Source organism: Anabas testudineus, chromosome 10, assembly GCF_900324465.2.
Source record: "Anabas testudineus chromosome 10, fAnaTes1.2, whole genome shotgun sequence".
NCBI classification, from domain to species: Eukaryota; Metazoa; Chordata; class Actinopteri; order Anabantiformes; family Anabantidae; genus Anabas; species Anabas testudineus.
The window spans coordinates 6,619,754-6,637,791 of record NC_046619.1 but is presented as its reverse complement, the minus strand read 5'-3'; the positions used below and the strand labels follow the sequence as shown (position 1 = coordinate 6,637,791).

General features: G+C 44.0%; 2 protein-coding genes across 2 annotated transcripts in view; one reads left to right on the top strand and one right to left on the bottom strand.

Annotated features, from left to right (window-relative positions):
- Window positions 1–18,038, top strand: part of efnb1 (ephrin-B1) — a 59,369-nt gene that overhangs the window by 15,548 nt on the left and 25,783 nt on the right. Inside the window, exon 2 of the mRNA XM_026357274.1 lies at window positions 8,678–8,955. Coding sequence (XP_026213059.1) covers window positions 8,678–8,955 — 278 coding nt within the window. The remainder of the gene's footprint in view (window positions 1–8,677; window positions 8,956–18,038) is intronic.
- Window positions 9,901–12,337, bottom strand: LOC113160179. The gene is made up of 6 exons (XM_026357272.1): window positions 11,990–12,337; window positions 11,817–11,888; window positions 11,616–11,734; window positions 11,456–11,516; window positions 11,243–11,337; window positions 9,901–11,139 (listed from the first exon to the last, which is right to left on the bottom strand). The coding sequence occupies exons 1-6, from the start codon at window positions 12,032–12,034 to the stop codon at window positions 9,930–9,932; spliced, it is 1,602 nt and encodes a 533-aa protein (XP_026213057.1). The 5' UTR covers window positions 12,035–12,337; the 3' UTR covers window positions 9,901–9,929.

Sequence of the window (18,038 nt, the reverse complement as noted above, 5' to 3'; positions counted from 1 at the left end):
TCATGAGGTGACATCTCGTCAGCTGTTTGACTTTCCCAGTTTCCCAGGGAAGCAGTTTCAAGAACAATACAGAAGAAAAACCACCGACCACGGAAAAAAAAAAAAAAAAAAAAAAAGGTTGTGCTGTTTGTTGGTAACTTAAATTATTGCCGTTGCTTGAGATTGCAGACGGGGGGGGGGAATGTGTGAGTGACTGCGCTGCGCTTGTAGCAGACACATATCACCTACCGGACTCCTCTACCCATCCATCTCCCAGCGCTCCCCACAATAGCAGGAATACATTAAAAAAGAGTGAGTCAGGAGGGAAGGGGACGCAAGATAAATACTGTGTTAGTATTTTTCCCACCCTTTCCCTCGCAATTGTCTTTCGCGCTGACAGATGAACAATGACAGCATTTTGAACTTTGCTGCGTGCTATCTTTTACTTCTGGGTTCAGAGCGGTGCTGTCAAAGGCAGACATGTTCTGGCAGAGATTGATTGATCTCCTTTCTGTGCGCCGTGTCTTCCCCTTTTGTTCTTCCACGAAGGCTTTGGTGTCTCTCCAGTGCTCCACACTTTCTTTAGCTGCGTCTTATTAACACCTGTTAGCCACGTAGAGACTCATAAAATATCCATTCAGCGCCCCTTTGATCGTAAATTGTGGCTATAAAATTCAAACTGGACGCATTTCGTTCCTATATTTTGAAGGAGACCAACCCCGCTCAGTAAGTTGATATATATTTGCTTTCTTGACACTTTCATATACTTAATATGTAGCCATGGTGAGTTTAGCTTAGCTAAGCTAAAGGACAGTTAGCTTAATCCTATTCAGAAGTGACAGACGCAGCCCCTCCACATCTCACTTACTGACATGTTATCACCAATTTGTATAATCTGCACAAAAACCTGAAGCGGAAAAATGAATGTGAGTTGTCAGTTAGCGGAGCCAAGCTAGCTGTTTACCCCCTGCTTCAAGGCTTTATGCTAAGCTAACGCAGCCAGCTGTTTGCTCACGCCCACTCCTCGCAGCAACAACTACGAGCGTGCTATCAATTTTCTCACCTCGCTCATGGGATGACAGCAAATAAACACATTTCCCACAACGTCAAAGCGTTCCTTCAACAGAAAAACTTCATTAGTAATGGGTGTCGGGTTTGTTTGCGAGATGTCTTGTGGCTGATCAGTCACTGATTTGATTACCAGATGTGATGGTGCCAAAATATTGCTGAGCTGGGCGACCGAGCCTCCTCCTCCTCCTCCCTCATTCACAGCGAGAAGGAAAAGAGTGGAGCTACAAACTGTAGCCTGCTCACATCCTCAGTTTTTTATTTATTTTTTTTTACATTGCTTCATTATTTAGTCTGAAACTGGGATCCCTCGAGTAATTTTAACCATGCTGAGATAGGAGGGCAATTGTTAAAAAATTAAATTTAACCGTGACTGTCTCTGTCTGAGCCAAACGTTATTTAAATAACTTATGGAGAATATGGAGCTGTGTGTGTGTGTGTGTGTGTGTGTGTTTATTAGTCCACGTGGTTTGTTGATTGAGTTGCACCATTAAAGGGCTGTTTCTTTCTTTTTTTTCCTGAGAATTTCAGTCTAAGGGCTTATCGACGAGGTTGGAGATACAGAGCAGAAAATGGCCGTTGGTTAACAATCTGGGCAAGCTGCGTGGGTTTGATAATGGTTATGATGCCTTTCTTCCTCTAGTTTCTCTAGCTCTCCCTCAAGTGGGAGTGAAACACAATCGGGTGAGTGTGAGAGATGCTATTGCACGTCTGGGAGGTGCTCTCTCTCTCTCTCTCTCTCTCCCTCTCTCTCTCTTCTTCCACTCTGCTCTGCACTGATTACAACCTCGCATCCGGGTCCAGCTCTTGACTCTCTGCTCTGCAGCTCTTCGTCCTGGGGGATTTCTCTGTCTACGACTGTCCAAACCCACCCCGCCATCACAGTCACACACCAACTCTGGCACATGCAGGCTATCTGGCGCGCTAAGGCGCACACACACACACACACACACACTCTCGACCACTCACGCATGTATGGACACACGTATACGTCCCCACACATTCGCACAAACGCGCTCGCACATAAGGTGGGTTCGGGCCAGGCGGGTTTGGCAGCGACTGTAGACGGGGCCTGTGGAGAGATCTTTACGGAGCATGCAGAGCCCATCTGTGGCTGCTCCTCAGTGATGGGAGGCAGCTGGCTGTATGTGCATGTGTTTGTGTGCATGTGTGTGTGTGTGTGTGTGTGTGTGTGTGTGTATGTGTGTGTGTTGTGTCAAGGCCAGGAAAGGAACTAGGAAGGAGGAAAGAGGCTTCTGTGTGTTTGGGTCACAGAGCAAGCCCAGAATGAGGGCTAAACTCCGTCTAAAACTGAACCAAGCTCGCTCATCTAGCCAAGCCAAACTCCTCTCTCTCCTCTCCTCTCCTCTCCTCTCCTCTCCTCTCCTCTCCTCTCCTCTCCTCTCCTCTCCTCTCCTCTCCTCTCCTCCTCCTCTCCCTCTCCTCTCCTCTCCTCTTCCTCTCCTCTTCCTCTCCTCTTCCCTCCTCCTCTCCTCCTCTCCCTCTCCTCTCCTCTCCTCTCCTCTCCTCTCCTCTCCTCTCCTCTTCCTCTCCTCTTCCTCTCCTCTCCTCTCCGCTTCCTCTTCCTCTCCTCTTCCTCTCCTCTCCTCTCCTCTCCTCTCCTCTCCTCTCTCCTCTCCTCTCCTCGTCCTCTCTCACCCTCTCAGCCCTCCAGCTGGAAGAGCTCAGTCCCTGGGCTTTGGGATGAATAAGTGGAGACGCAGAGAGAGGCAGTCTGGGCCTTCTCTTGCTGTCAGTGATACCGTGGATGACGTTCAATCACAACCGCAAACACCCAAGCTCTCTTAACTCCCCTGCTCTTAGAGAGGGATGGGCTCGGAATTGACGGAAACCACAGAGGCCATAAGAAGAAACAGATTATGCTCTTTCTCCTCCCTAATGACTTCTGACACTCCTCATGCTCAACAGTCCTCTTCAGCCTGTTCATCTAGTAACAGTGTCCACTTCTGTCCTCCTTGTGGCAAGGCCATCTGGGCGTCATCTTGTTATCTCATTATGGCCGCCGATGGTGTGTTGCTAGCCCCTCATGTGACAGTGATCGAGGGCAAGCATACTGAGCTTGTTTGGTGAACACCAGAGGTGTGTGTCAGCCGTGCTCGTGTGCGTGTGTGTGTGATAACTCGCCTATGTGCAACTGTTATGAGTCACGCTGAATCAGATTTGCTCTGCATGCCAGCCTGTTGACTGAGCTAACTGTAGCTAGTGTGTGTTTGTCTGTGTGTGTGTGTGTGTGTGTGTGTGTGTGAGAGAGAGAGAGAGAGAGAGGGGTGTCTGTGTTCACACGTACAAAAGCAGTTCTCTGCGGGGAGGAATTCAGGATATTCTGTCTGTCTTTTTTTTGCCTCTGACATCTTCATTTATGTCCCTCTAATGGGGACAGCCCGGAGGGAAAATATAGAGCTTTCTGCTTTTCAGCAAGTCACTGCTGCCAAGTCTGGCCTAGTGGAGTTTAAATGAAACTTGGATTGAGTTTATAGTTTATCCAATACAACTACCCGTTGGCAAGTTTTTCTATAATAAGGGTTAAATCCTTTCCTGCTTTGCTAAACAATTCTGAAGCCAGATGGGCCTTGTTTTGCTTAATTTCAGGATCCTTGTGTTTGTTCGTGTGTCTCTCTATGTGTGTGTGGCCCGGGTTAGCATTGAGGCGACTTGTTTACCGTGTTTGACATGTGAGGAAATCGGTGTGTGTACACTGCGGGGCGTGTGTTTATGTGTGTGTGTTTATAGTCGGACCTCCCTAAGAACATCTGCCCCTGCGACTGCCTGACAGAAGCCAGCAGCATTTGTATACACGCATTCGGGTTGAACTGCCGGCTGGTCACGGCGCAGACCTAAGGCCAGCTCCCCTTCCCGAGGTGTCGCGTCATACGACGGAGAGGGCCAGCTCAGACTGGAATCAGATGTGTTCGCCATATAGCTGAGCTGCGGCTGTTCTCTCTGGAGCAGCATGGACATGCTGACATTTTGATGATATGTGTGTGAAGCGATCGTACTGTGTCAACGGCCCTGTTGGATCGTAACCGCACATCAGGATCGAATCCATTTCAGAAGCTGCTGTTTCTGAATGTTTCCATTGTGAAGCTGAGTAAGCATGTGGCTCTATCTTGATGGATCTCAAAGAGGTTTAAGGCTGAAACTGTCCCTGCTACCAGACAGTTATCTAATATTGATTGACTTGAATGAGAACAGGATGCTTTTGTAGCCTATGATTATACAAAACATAGACTGCCTGAGGCAAGAGGAGCTTAAAATCTCCACTGCTATGTATATTACACAACCCACAAGAGCTCAACTACAATGCTCTATGCCTAACGTGGCTTTGTGCTCTTTACGGACTTAAGCGCAACCCTGTCACGTTGTTGAATTACTGTAATATTTCATGAGGAACTATCAAAAAACATAAACATATGGAGTATTGATTGAAACCGCTGTAAATGTGATGTAAGTGTTATTTTTGCAGATAATGCAAAAGAGAAATGATAATTGGTGAGGGAGCACTTTTCCTGGCGTGATAATTATCATGCTGATAGCAAGGGGAATAGAGTACCTGTTGTGACTGTGATCGCGTGTGTACTGAGAATAAGTGTATTTGTTTTTACATGGTGCACTCATATGCTTGGGGGCTTCAAAGGCCAGAAAGAATGAACGAAACATCAAGTGTTCGGCTGCAGAAACCAGACTGGAACAGAAGGCAGTACCTGCATTTGCACTGCTGGATGCACCACTGGTACAGATGGGTTGCCCTGTATATGTCGTAGAAGATAATTGAATTTAATTGATATGTATGCCATGTTCATGCTGCTGCTCAGGAGGAACAAATCAATTTGACACCATTCTGTTGATATGAGCCGTCTCTGCCTCTTTCTCTCACAGTTCCTGTGTCTCCAGTCCATTCATTCAGCAGCCGAGGCTGCCTGCCAGTGCAGTGCTCGGGGCAGAGGCCTGAGTTGACTGGACGGGGGTGGAGAACACGGGGTGTGGGAGAGGGGGGGAGTGGGGGGTCTGGTTTGAGGCTCTGTATGGGGCTTTGAGTGGGCCCTAGTGTAGGCGGCGTTTTATATGAAAGTCGGTGAGGGCAGGGTGCTTGAATAGGGGTGGCTGGGAAGTTGCGCTGGGAAGGTCCAGGATGCACCCCACAGTGCTTTTGTGTGCTCCCACATCCGTGCATGTGTGTGTGTGTGTGTGTGTGTGTGTGTGTAAGGAGGTGGGGGGGGGTGTAGCATATGTGAGATCATGTGCTCATATTCACCAGTGGAATGTAAAAAGAAAGAGGAGGGGGTTCTCCTCTCGCCTCTCTTTTCCTCTGCTTCGTTGTTTTCTGTTCTCTCTCTGCTGTGCTGTAGCGTAGGTCTGTTTGTATAAGCTCTTTACAGGATTGAGCGCACTGTGGAGCCATCCAGATGAAACAAAACCAACCTCATTTGGGTGTTTTGAAAATGATTCTCTTTATTTTGTTTGGTTCAGGCAGATCCACCTCGTTTGACATGAGGGGAATAAAGGCTCTCTCACGTTCGGGGTCATTTCCCAGAAACATCGTTTGTATCCGCACGGCTCTTCCTCTGTGCACTTCTTTCATCAACAGGTCCTATAAAGTCTCCAGACGACATGAATGAAAGATGCAATTCAACCTTCTTTTCCCCCCTTTTTCCCTTTCGACCTCCTCAATAGTACAATAATCTTCAGTCACTCGTCTCCTCCTCTTCATTGCGTGGCTGTGTGTAGCACCGGAGTGGTGCTGATTAAGCCAACAGAGAGACAAACGGGAGACAAAGTCCCAGCCCACCAGTTTAGTTTCACATCCTGGACTGGAGCTGGGCCACAGCTTGCCAAGTGGAGAGCTTTTAAACTGGGCTAAACACTAATTGCTGCCCTATTTCTTTTATGTTGCTTCTTTCCCATCTGCGATGGCGCTTCCAGACCTCCACAGCAGCCAGAGCCTCATTATAGCAGACAGTTAACAAAGGCTGGGAAACAGAAGCGGAGAATTCACTTAGGATAGCTATCTAACCGCCAACGAGGAGGCCTGTTCGGAAAATTGAATCAATGACAGAGGCCGGCTTGTGATTAAATCCTTAAGGGATATTAAGATATTAAGATTTTGAAAATCTTAATTATTCATCTAAATTGTTGCTGCTTTGCTTTGATAATGGAATAAATGGGTTGTAAATCGGAGAATTGGGGTGTGAGGCTTGTTGCTTTTGAGAGTCAGGCTTTTAAGTAGTTTGACATTTTTAAAACGGAATAGTTAAAAAAAAGGTTTCCAGCAATTCCCCAACAAAGAAATAGAAAATAGAAAATACCTACTTGTTGAGTGAAACAAATCGAGGTCTAATTGCTTCCCTGGTCTTTCTCTTTTACCTCTAGTTTCATGCTTGTTTTTCTGTAGGTGTTTTTTGTGTGTGCAGGGTATGTGTGTGTGTGTGTGTGTGTGTGTTGGGGGGGGGGGGGGGGGGGGGTGTGAGGAGGTGAATGAGAGGGAAGGATAAAGCAACAGGGAATGAGATCGGGGAGTAGAAATAGAGGGGGCTGAGATTGAGGGGATAGAGGGAGGAATAGAGAGAAGTTGGGGGGAAGAGGGGGTGGTCAGTAACAAAGCCTAATGTTGCCATGGAAACTTGTTTATGCCTCACTGATGCATCTTGTAGATCCAATTAGAGACTGATTGTGTCGATGTCTTCATAGACACACGCGTGTACCCCGGCATGATTTACACACACACACACACACACACACAGAAACATATGTCTTCTTATATGCACATGCACACATGTTTTATACAAACATATGAGCACATGCAGAGTGTTGCTGCTGAAAACCAGCAAATTGCCGGGAGAGGTCGGACAAAGGATACCGCATTCTCTCTCTTATCGACCTTTCAATTAGCGCAACCCCTCCTCTCACCCCGAGCCCCCGCCTCACCCCATGAGTATCAGACAATAGCGGGGAAATAATGTCTCACCCGCTTCCAAGCTTTGCACGAGAGTTCAAATCCACACATGCTTTCATGAGATCATATTCATTAAAAAAAGGGAGGGGGGGGGTTGATTGACAGTATTTTGACCATTTTAAAATATTCATTTTGCTTTTAACTAAATAGTGAATGCAATCATTTACTTGTGGTTTCACTTGTTCACTTTCACTTGGTAAACATTTTTTTTATCTTTTTAAAATCATTGTTTCAGACAATGGCTGGACATTTGCCAGTGTTTAACATCAGAGGAGGAGGGATGGTGATCATAAGCGCGCCCCCACCCCCTACACTTACAACCTCTTCTATCAGTCTCTTTCAGGAGGCATCACAGTCCTCCCTTCCCTGGGCCTGTCTGAAGAGTCAGTTATTTAGTGGGGAAATGATGTGTGTGATGATGAAATGAGGGGCTGTAGATAAGGTGAGGCTGCACTCAGAGAGCAGAGGAAGGGAGAGACAGAGCAGGCCCCAGCCTGTGATATCTTGTTAAAATGTGGAGGATCAGAAAGAACAACAAATGCATTGCGCGCCGCTAAATCCCGCTTAAATCCGCTGGCATGGGCAGATCTAGCAGATAGCCTCGCTGCTGTGCTCGTTGTCTGCGACCACTACGTGCGCGCGCGCACACACACACAGACACGCACACATGCACACACATATATAAACACACCCGTGGTCAGTCCGGCTGTCTGGGTTAATGCTTGGCTAACTGGGACAGCAGAGCTGAACCATGTTGACATTTTAAGCCTCAAACAAGTCCAGAACAATGATTCAGCCCGTCTGCCCCCTCCCTACCCCGCCTCACCCCATCAGTCCGCAACCTCAGCCCACTTTGCTGACCGACCAGCACACACACACAGGCACACAAGCAGACATGCATAAACATACACACCACTGCCCAAACACACTGCAAGTACTCAGCACACCCAACACCCCCTCTTTTCATACACATACACACACAGTGGGTCTCCTCCTGTTCTCCACCTTTAGTGGAAAAGAAAGCCCAAGAGCCGATTTGACTGAGTTGGCAGCAGACAGCAAGGTGGAGAAGTACAATAAGGCTAGATGGATTATCTTAATCCTCCACTAGATGATCATGACGGAGGGAAGATGAACCGGGAAGCCTTAACCTCCCAGCTGACCCCTGCACACTGTTTTCCTCCACAGACATGGGCCTCTGAAGTAGAAGCAGCATACAGAAGATATTAAGTTGAATCACCGGTTTTATGCGGAATTTCAAAAATATGAAAAATGAATCTGTGGTATTGTTTAGATGTAATCCTATCTGTAGCATTTTCTGCGGCAGCCATTTTGTGTTTGGCCATTTTGTTTCCCTCTTTGCAAACTTTTGGTATGCTTTGATTTGGATCCAAGTATGGGAAGAAACTTTAGAGGATTTCTGTGAAACGCTCTGTCGACTAACGCTGAACAATGTCAAGCTGCTACATGTAGTGTTTTTTGTGGGGCCAAATTAACTGCGCTCTGCCTAAAAGCCCATCCCAGACAAATCTAAACCCATAACTCCTGTAGCTCAAAGTATTAGGACTGTATAAACTGTTATTGAATTATGTGGCTGCTTTTCCAGACTTCTTTTATTATGTGTTATTAACACTGTCTTCTTTTTTTCTTGTTCCACAGGTTTGTGCCTGGAAAGGGCTTAGTGATCTACCCTGACATCGGGGACAAGCTGGACATCATCTGTCCCAAAGCGGACCAAGGCAGAGAGTATGAGTACTACAAGCTGTACTTAGTGAAGAGGGAGCAAGCAGAGAGCTGCAGCACAGTCCTCGATCCTAATGTCCTGGTCAACTGTAACAAGCCTGAGAAGGACATCAAATTCACCATCAAATTCCAGGAGTTCAGCCCAAACTATATGGGCCTGGAGTTCAAGAGGAATGTCAACTACTACATCACCTGTAAGTTTACTATAAAAGATGATTTATTGTTAATATTAACTTTTGAACCTCCATTTAACCAGAGGAGCCTGTTTTAACAATCTGAGCTATAATCCCCGCTTCACACTCTGTCACTGGGAGACAGTATATTAATGGCCACTGCAGGAGCTCCATAGCAACAAGTGGAGGTGACATGCATCGCTTATGGCACAGTAGTATTAAATATTTAAAATGGACTCAAAATGACAACCTTGACTGCATACTCAGTAGTTTCTTTTTTTTATTTTGGATAATGTTTTTAGAATATACTTTAGATTCTTGGCTGCTACTTTTCAGAGCAGACAGAAGGTAATTATAGCAACTGTAATGTGGTTAATAGCAGTCATACCTCAAGCTTTAACTTTTAAATACTACTTGAATGTTGCATGCAAAAGCAATTATAATAATGTAATTATGTAATATAGTAAAATTGGGTAATTTGTGATGTTATGGGTATGTAATTAGAGAACAATGTATTATAATTTCTTGGAAGCTTCCAAGGAAATTCACTTTTTTTTCAGTAAGTAGTACCAAATTATGTAATTATGCATTTACTGAAAAATTCCTAAGGAATTATTAGGAAATTATAGACTCAAAAAAGTTTTCTAAAAGAAAATTGTACTCGTAATTTAACTTGGACACTTGCTGCTGTCTATCCTAAGTTTTAAGTAAGTTTTATTTTAGTCATTTTACTTAAGTAAAATGTGTATATAAAATCTTTACTTGTAAGGTAATAATTATAAATAATTTAAAAACAACTAAACACAAACAACAGAGTCCTGTACATCTAGGCAATAATTTTTGCTATGTTATTATAGATAAGTCAGTTTTGCAGCATTTGTAGTTTTGCACTTGCAGTTTAAGCAGAAACGTATACTTTGAAACAATTTGAACACATAATGACAAGTATTTCCTTTTTTGCTTGAACTTATTTATTTAATACATGAAGACAATTATCAAGTATCTGTATCGCTGACAGCAAAACAGCAGCACAGTGATGTACGGAGCCAGTGGAAGAAGCCCAGTGTCTTGTTCTTGTTGCTCCTCTTGACTTCTGACTGATACGTAGCGATGACAACAGGTTCAGGGGGAAGGCTCAAAAGAGTCAGTGAAGTTAGATCCTCTGCAGAGTTTGTTGCTCTGGTGGGTTTGGAGTCTTCTTCTAGAATTGAGTTTTCATTTATATCCTCTTTATCCTGGACATCACCAATGGAAAGAGTTTCTGTAGGGAGTGTCCAAGGAGTTGGTGGGCGAGTCACAACTGCAAAGTTTGTCTTTGGAACTGGAGCTGGAGGCGCTGGTTCAACCAGGTTAATGGTCAAGCTGTCCTGCACTGGAGTATTAACCATTCGACAAGGAGGTGGAATCAGAGGTCCCAGAGAAGCTGGAGCCACAGCACTGTTTGGTTTGAGACTGTTGTTGAGGTTAGCTTCTTCAGGTTCATTCTCTCTGATCTGAACCTCAGTAATACATGAAGTTTCAGCAGGGGGTGTTGGAGGACCTGAAACCACAGCAGAGTCTGGTGCTCCGGTGTTGTCCCTGGCCTCACCCTCCGTAATGTATTCAGGTTCTGCAGGTTCAGGTGTCATAGAAGCTGTCTGCACCGCAGCAGAGTCTGTCTCTGGGCTGGGTGTTGGCTTCTCCTCAGTCACAGGCAGACTGAAGTCATCCTGGACTTGAATGGTGACAGGAGGTTCAGCAGCGGGTGTCAGATGAGCTGACACTTTAGGGCTCTGAGGCTGAAACATCCCACAAACCTGTCTCACTGCAACTTCAGCAATTTCACTCAGCAGCACCGGTGCAAAGCTCTTGATCCTGTTCACAAGGATGTCATGTGGGTGAGTCTGTCTGATCTCTGTCAGGATAGACAGCACCATGTCATCTCTGATGGAGCGAGAGAAGGTGACCTGATGGTTGTTGATGGGGAGACCACTGGAGACCCCATCCAAAACAGCCTTTGTAACCCCGATGGACAGTTTACTGAGCTTCAGGGAAGGCATATTTAAGAGGGGACGGGGAGGGAGCACCCAGAAGCCCTGCAGGACTCTGGGAACCACTTCCATCACCACGTCTTGTGGACAGAGCAGCTTGAAGCTCGGTGCTTCCTGCTTCTTCTCTCTCAGGATCTGAGCATATTCTTGTGCCACACTGAGGACTTTAGGATGTCTGTAGGTTACAGTCATTAAAATCAGTTGTTAAAAATGTTAACAATATCCCAGTCATCACAAAGCCACTGTAATTTAATTCATATTCATCAGATGTGACTCACTGGAAATTAGGAGGTAAGGCCTGTGGGGACCTGAGGAGCATCTGGGCTTCAAACTCAACATCCCTCATTTTGTTGCTGACGTTTACTGCCCACACCTGAAGTAAGTCATTTGATGTGAAATGTAGTTTTTACATACAGTATATTTACGGGATAAAATAAGAAAACTGTAACAATTAGCTCCACACTAAATGTTAGGAATTACAGGATACTTACCAGCATGAGAAGTGGCTTGGCATCCTCCTCATCAAAATCCTCCAGTTCAAACTCCCAAAGACTTCAAAGAGAAACAATAAAAGAAAGTTCATCGTCAGTGCTACTCTTCAATCTTTGGGTACAGATTGGTCTGGGATTTAGTTGTGTCTCCGTAACTCACCGTTCTCTCACTGTACTTTTGCTTTTCTCTAAAATCAGGTTGATCATGTCTTCAGTAGTCACCTGAGATGGGATCAGGTTTTCCTGTTGTAGTCTTAGTAGCTCCGTCATCAGAGCCATCTAATTACATAAAGGGGTTATATTATATTTATTAATCTAGCATTTTCTATTATTGTGGTTTTGGAAGGATCCTAGGTCTTACCTGAGACTTGTAGCTTCTAATATGCCAGCAGAGCTGCAGAACCCGATCATATATGGGTGTCTCAAACAACACCTTAGATAGATATTAATAACATAAAGTCAGTTATTGTTTGATAACCTGTTAAAACACATCTGAAAACGGTCAAAGTCGAACTCAAATCTTCTCTCACATACCCTGATGGGTCTGTAGATTCCTCTACTTCCTTCAATAAACTCCATGGATGGTTTGTTGCTGTATATCACAATGCAGAACAAACACAACTCTTATCAAAGCAACGACGACAAATTAGGTTTAAGTTCGACAGCAGAGCTGCGAGTACTCGATCACAGTTGATCCTCCTGGCACCAATGAACAGAGTGAGTTCAGGTGAAGAGTGTGTGAGGTCCAAGTCGAATCCTGACTATTGAGTCACAACACACGACGTTCTGGAACTGAACTGGTTCTGAGTCTGGTTGGTCACCAAGGAAACGACTTTAAATGACGTTTAAAGTATTTAACACCCACCAAAGATGTACACATGTTTATGTTACCAAGTAAAATCCACTGGGTGAGTATGAATCTATAAGGCCAGTGATATTATAGTAAGTGACATATCAAGACATTTTTGTAATTGCAAACAAGACGTGAAGCCAAAATCTAATATAGCTTATTTCTGGCACGGATCTCCATTGTTCAAAAACTATTAAAAACATACAAAGAAGTGACGCTGGTGCTCTTTGTGAAATGTTCCAATGAACCTACGCACTGTGGATCACACATCCAACATCACAGAGCCACAAACATTATGACAGCCTGTGTTTAAAAGGTTTATTAACCATAGTGTACCAAACGTATATTTATCCTCGGCGGAAAATAGTCCCCAGCAAATACAAAGATTATTACTGTTTAAGTATATTTGGTTAGAGAGGTGCCCGGCTGTTTTAAGAACCTCTTTTGTAAAAAATGAAACAATATATTTGTAATGTGTTTTGAAAGATATTGATCTTCTTCTTGGAACAATGAGAAATGGAGATGCTACAGACATGATAAGAAATTGAAGTATTGAGAAACGGACTAATATGTTTTGGTTTAGATTTTTTTTTTTTTTTCAATATCATTTGTTGACAGTAAGAAATTCTGTAATAATGTGAGCCTTATACTTAAAGTCTCAACTTGAAAGGCCCCAAACTTCAGTTCATCTGGGGGCATAAAGAGACATTACACTGCTGAGATGCTGTTTCTAGTCATCCTGGTAGCTCAGTAGCTGTAGCTCATTTTATAATGCAAAAGACAATGTTATTCTAAATGTTACTTAGGGCGTATTTGGCTTAAACTTCATTGTGCCATTTCCTACATTTCCTCGAATTAGTAAGCATTTTCTAAAATCACAACATGTGTTGTGGTTGATCTGGTTTGAGGATACCGTCAGCTTGGGGCTCTGAAGCATCTGTAGTTGATTCATCTTAGAATCAATGAAAAAAATCAGAGATGATCTTGACATGGGAGATGTAATGTTTAACATACAGCAAGCTCCCTTATCCCCCCCCCTCCAAAAAGAATAAAAGAAACACTGTCACAATGAGGCTCTGCAGGACATTAGGAAATGAAATGATCCACCACTAATTTCACTATAATGATTCATGTTGTATGTACATTTACAAATGTTACATACAAAATAACGTATTTAACATTTTTAAATAGCTATAAAGCTCTTAAAATATGAATCTCCTTGCATAACAACATATAAAGTTATAGTTGTCACATCTTAAAATAAAATGGGTTTCATTTTTTTTTATATATCATCCTCCTGAAGCAAAAAATCCACGCTAAATTAAATCTCACGTATGTTTTTCTTTTGATCTGTGGCAGTTCAATCGATATTCGTGAGCTCTCTCTCTCAAAGCCAGAACTCAGGGAAGCATTAAGCTTGCGATGTTATCAAGCGACAATGTTTGGAGCTACATATCATGCGGACTGTAAGAAATATTTCTTTGAGCTTTATTACACCCACATGTCTTTAGAAAACACCTTGGAGGTTTTTAACCAGGCGAAGTCGTCCCAGCCGACCGTTAGCGGGGCTGCTCTGCATATTGTCTCCTGATTACATCATAAATATTTTTAACTAACTCTATTAGTGACATGTGCGTGGGCATGCATGTTGACTACAGTATAATCCAACATCAAAGCGAAAACATCAACATTTACTTTAACTTGAAATTGCTTTTATATGAAACTCCTGTGTCTCTACTGTATAACAACCTTCTTTCTGATGTGTGTATTATGCAAGTGTTAACAATTCTTAACATTCGTTCCATAGTCTTTGCAGACTGTGAACTCATAACTGGAGCCAGCCATAAACCCTTCACAAGGGAAGCTGGCCGTGCAATATCCAGCCTGATGGTGGATCATTATTAGGCTCATATACTGTAACGTTCTTGTGTCAGCAGTAATCAGATGTATTATTTGTCTTGGTATTATGTTAATGTTGTTGTCCTTTGCAACAAGAAGAGCTTGCTTTATTTATTCCACTGCAGCCTGTGCATACACCATGACACACTTCATCTATCATTCAGATAATGGCCATGTGTGGTTCTTTTATGTGTGTAATATGTGTGTGTTTTCCAGCGAGAGCAAGAGAGGCGCACAGAGCACCTGCAGTGAATATGTTTTCCTATACAGTAGAGTCCAACGTGTGTGTGTGTGTCTGTCTGTGTGTTGTGTGTGTCTGTGCGTGTGTGTGTGTGTGTGCTGAGGCCCCTTTAGGCCAGCTTATGCTTGCAGAGAAGATGTGAGTGTATTATCCCACCATCTCTGCTGGGAATGTGCTCCATACAGCCAGCTGAGCGGTGTAAATCTGCTCGGCCTGTAAAGACCCAGCTTATCTGACCTGATTAACGGTCAAACATGGCAGACAATGTTTGAGACAAGAAAAAGATGCACAGGGAGTGGACATTCCTCTGAAACTTCCAGCAGGCTTTTTCTCGTCCACACCCGGCCTCCATGCTGGCTCCGCAGCTCCGTTTGTCCTTTCCTTGTTCCTCTCTCCCACCCCCACCCGTCCATTCTTCTGCTCCTTCCATGGGGTAGAATAAGCAACAAAAGGTGTGGGGTAATGTAAGCAACAAATGGTGTGTGTGTGTGTGTATATTTGTTTGTGTGTGTGTGTGTGTGTGTCCCAGGCCTTCGTGTCACCCCAGGGGATCCCGAGCACTCGCTCCCGTCCGTCCCAGTTCCGCTCTGAAGGGAGTCATTTGGGGGTTGTAGGTCAAAAATCGTGGGCAAGAGGTCACGGAAACACAGCAGGGGGTCAGTAATGATAACCCTGCACTGATCTAAATCCCAGACTAGCACCAGCCTGTGCTGTCCATCAGCACCCCTCACCCGCTACGTCCACGCACATATATACGGTACACATACACCCCCCCCCCCTCCCCCCTCCCGTGCATAACAAGCTGGTTGTATTTCATGGCATTGTCTAAACACAGGATATAGAATGAGCTGTTTGTGAAGTAAATGGCTGTGCCGTGTTTAGGGGTTAGAGACAGGAGAGAAGTGATTTTAGACAGGAGGCTTTTAAGGAGTAGGAAATATAATGGAGAAAATGAGCAACAGAGCGGGAAAGAGAGTGGGGACAAGGGTATGTACCCACACACATACTGTATATATCCGCACTGTCTTTATGTGTCCCCAGTGGAGACAAAAAAAACATTCCTCCATTTTCCGTCCCATTCTGTCCTCATTGAAATAATGTACCATGACGGCTTGGTGATATGTGTTCGCTGGTTAGCCAGGCCGGTGAGTCTGTGTTCTATATAAAGGTAAGGCCACGAGGCAGTAAACAGAGGCAGCCTGTCGTCATGCACTCCTCTTCTCCCTTGATTTCCTGTGTAGTGGGCAGGGTAAGCCTGATCCCTCCTGACAGCTGTCACTCTCCATCTCAGTGTACCATCGTGGACTCTGACACACACCGACTTCCCCACCAGAATACTGCCGCAGTGGAGAACACACTATCTCACCCCCAGAAGATTGCCTCAGCGAAATACATAATGCCTGTTCACAGCAAACAGCAAACTTGTTTCCATTCTCGTCACAGTTTCTCTCTCTTTCTTTGAATGTGCTGTTAAAACCAGTGGTACTCGTTCTGTCTGCTTTTTTTTTTTATTATGAATGACAGATAAGCATTTTATTATTCAAGGATAAATTGGTAACGGAAAAGTTAGATTAATTTACAGAGTCGTGCAAATATTGGATTCTGACATGGTGTATGAAAAACAATACCCAAGAATATATTTGACAAACTGCATTCGACACTGTGGGATGTTTCTGCAGTGCTCGCACTTGATAGGATTAAGGTCGAGAGACATGTTGCATATAAGTAACATCCATGCTCGTTAGCATGGACTCTTTTTCTGTATTGCTTTTATTTTCTGCTCAGCAACCTACACACAGTGCACCCCTAAGGAACACCCACCCACCTAAAGAATGTTTCATTGGGCAATAGGGAACCCACCGCTTTCTTCCTTTGCTTTGTAAGTCAGCTTCTTCTCCTCATATTTTCCCTCGGGAAAGTTGAAGGTCGAGTTTGAAATCTCTGTCCCGGCTGCAGCATAACACAAGATCTACCACTGCCCTACATCTGCGAGGATGTAAACACTCCAACATATTTGTACATGTGTGCTCCCACGCAGGTAATAATTGCGGTAATAATGCAAGTGAACTCAGGAACATGAACAGACAAACACACATTTAAATGAAGGCTTATACACAGTCCAATAACTATAAACACTGGCAGTCTTATAGCTGGATTCGGTGCAGCGTGACAACAGTAATCTGATTATAAAAAAAAGTGTTAAATGTCATCTTTTAGAGTTAACATAAAATTACCATAATCAAATCACAGCCACTTAGGGGGGGGAGAAAAAAAGGCAGTTGTATTTGTCAGTGGCGCATATGAAGAAGACAAAGGCATTTTGATTGTCAGATTAGGGAGATGCAAATAACTCTCCCATTTCTAACTCGCAATTCGGTGCATTTTTGTTGAGAAATGATAACTTTTAACATCTGGTAACCTCCTTCTTGTGTGTTAAATCACACTGAAATATTTTAATTACAAGCATTAAGCACTATGCAGGGTTTTTCTCATGCATCTGTTATGGACTCTCACACACTTCTCATCAGCGAGGAACAAAAGGACACATTTCTTGTCCATTTTCATATTTATTGTGGTTGTGGTCATCACAGAACAATTTCAACTTGGAGTTAATGACTAGTATTTTAGGATAACAAATCAGTCAGTCCCAGTTTACGTATTATAGTAGATATCCTTTGATTTAAAAAAAAAAAAAAAAAAAGATTGAAAAGCAATCGGAGATCTTATTAAAATGCGTCATCTCGTCCACGTCCTTCGAATGGTTAAAATTCGGTGTTATCGATTGTGTTTTTCAGTCATTACATTATCACGAATAGCAAACGGCGTTAAGAATTGGATTCACGTAGAAAATCACCTGTGGATTGACTCAGAGTAGCTGTCATTGATGTTACTGATTAGAGTTTTAAGCAGCTAATCGGGGGCCTTAACGGATTTCATTTTCAAAGTAAAACCTGCAAACAGGTCAGGTTAGCACTGGTGAGGCAACACGGCCTGGGATAAGGAGATTTAACCCCCCTGTGAGAGTATATAGCCCAGTGTTTATTGGAGTGCCAGTGTAATATATGACTTTCTGCTTGCTTTGCAAATCTATCCAGGCTGCCTCTGCTCCTTCTCCTTTGGATATTTCATTCACAGAGGGTTAGCAGGCACAGCGTTATTGTCGCTGGTTATTGCCTTTCGTTTATTACAGAGGAGTTTGTTTAGAGTGGGGGTGGAGGGTTTTTAGGGGGGTGGAGGGTGTGTGGTAGGGGGACACAAGGACTTTCTTGTAGAGGGAGGGCTGCTCACGTGGCCGTACAAGTGAATGGTAACCAATGGTTACGACTGAACCCATCGCTGCTAGATGAAGCTGATATATTCATGTATTCATCTCAATTAGTCCTCTCCGCGCATCTCCAAATGCAGACGCTCATCCCTCCTCGGCTGCGCTCCATGCTTATCTTATTAGAATATTTTATCCTGCGTGCGAGGCCTCCCTCTCTCTTCTCTACTGTGTCAACCCTCACTCCCACTCCTCTAACCATCCTTTTTTCTTTCCATTATTCTGCTCTCGTGTTTAGAAGTTGTTTATGAGTGTGTGTCTGTGTGTGTGT

Excerpts from the sequence above, each read along its gene's own strand:
- LOC113160179 (XM_026357272.1), bottom strand. The coding sequence starts at position 12,034 with ATGGAGTTTATTGAAGGAAGTAGAGGAATCTACAGACCCATCAGG. Across the intron at positions 11,517-11,615 it reads AAAAGTACAGTGAGAGAACG|TCTTTGGGAGTTTGAACTGG; the intron begins GTGAGTTACGGA and ends TTCTCTTTGAAG. Across the intron at positions 11,338-11,455 it reads CCAAGCCACTTCTCATGCTG|GTGTGGGCAGTAAACGTCAG; the intron begins GTAAGTATCCTG and ends GACTTACTTCAG.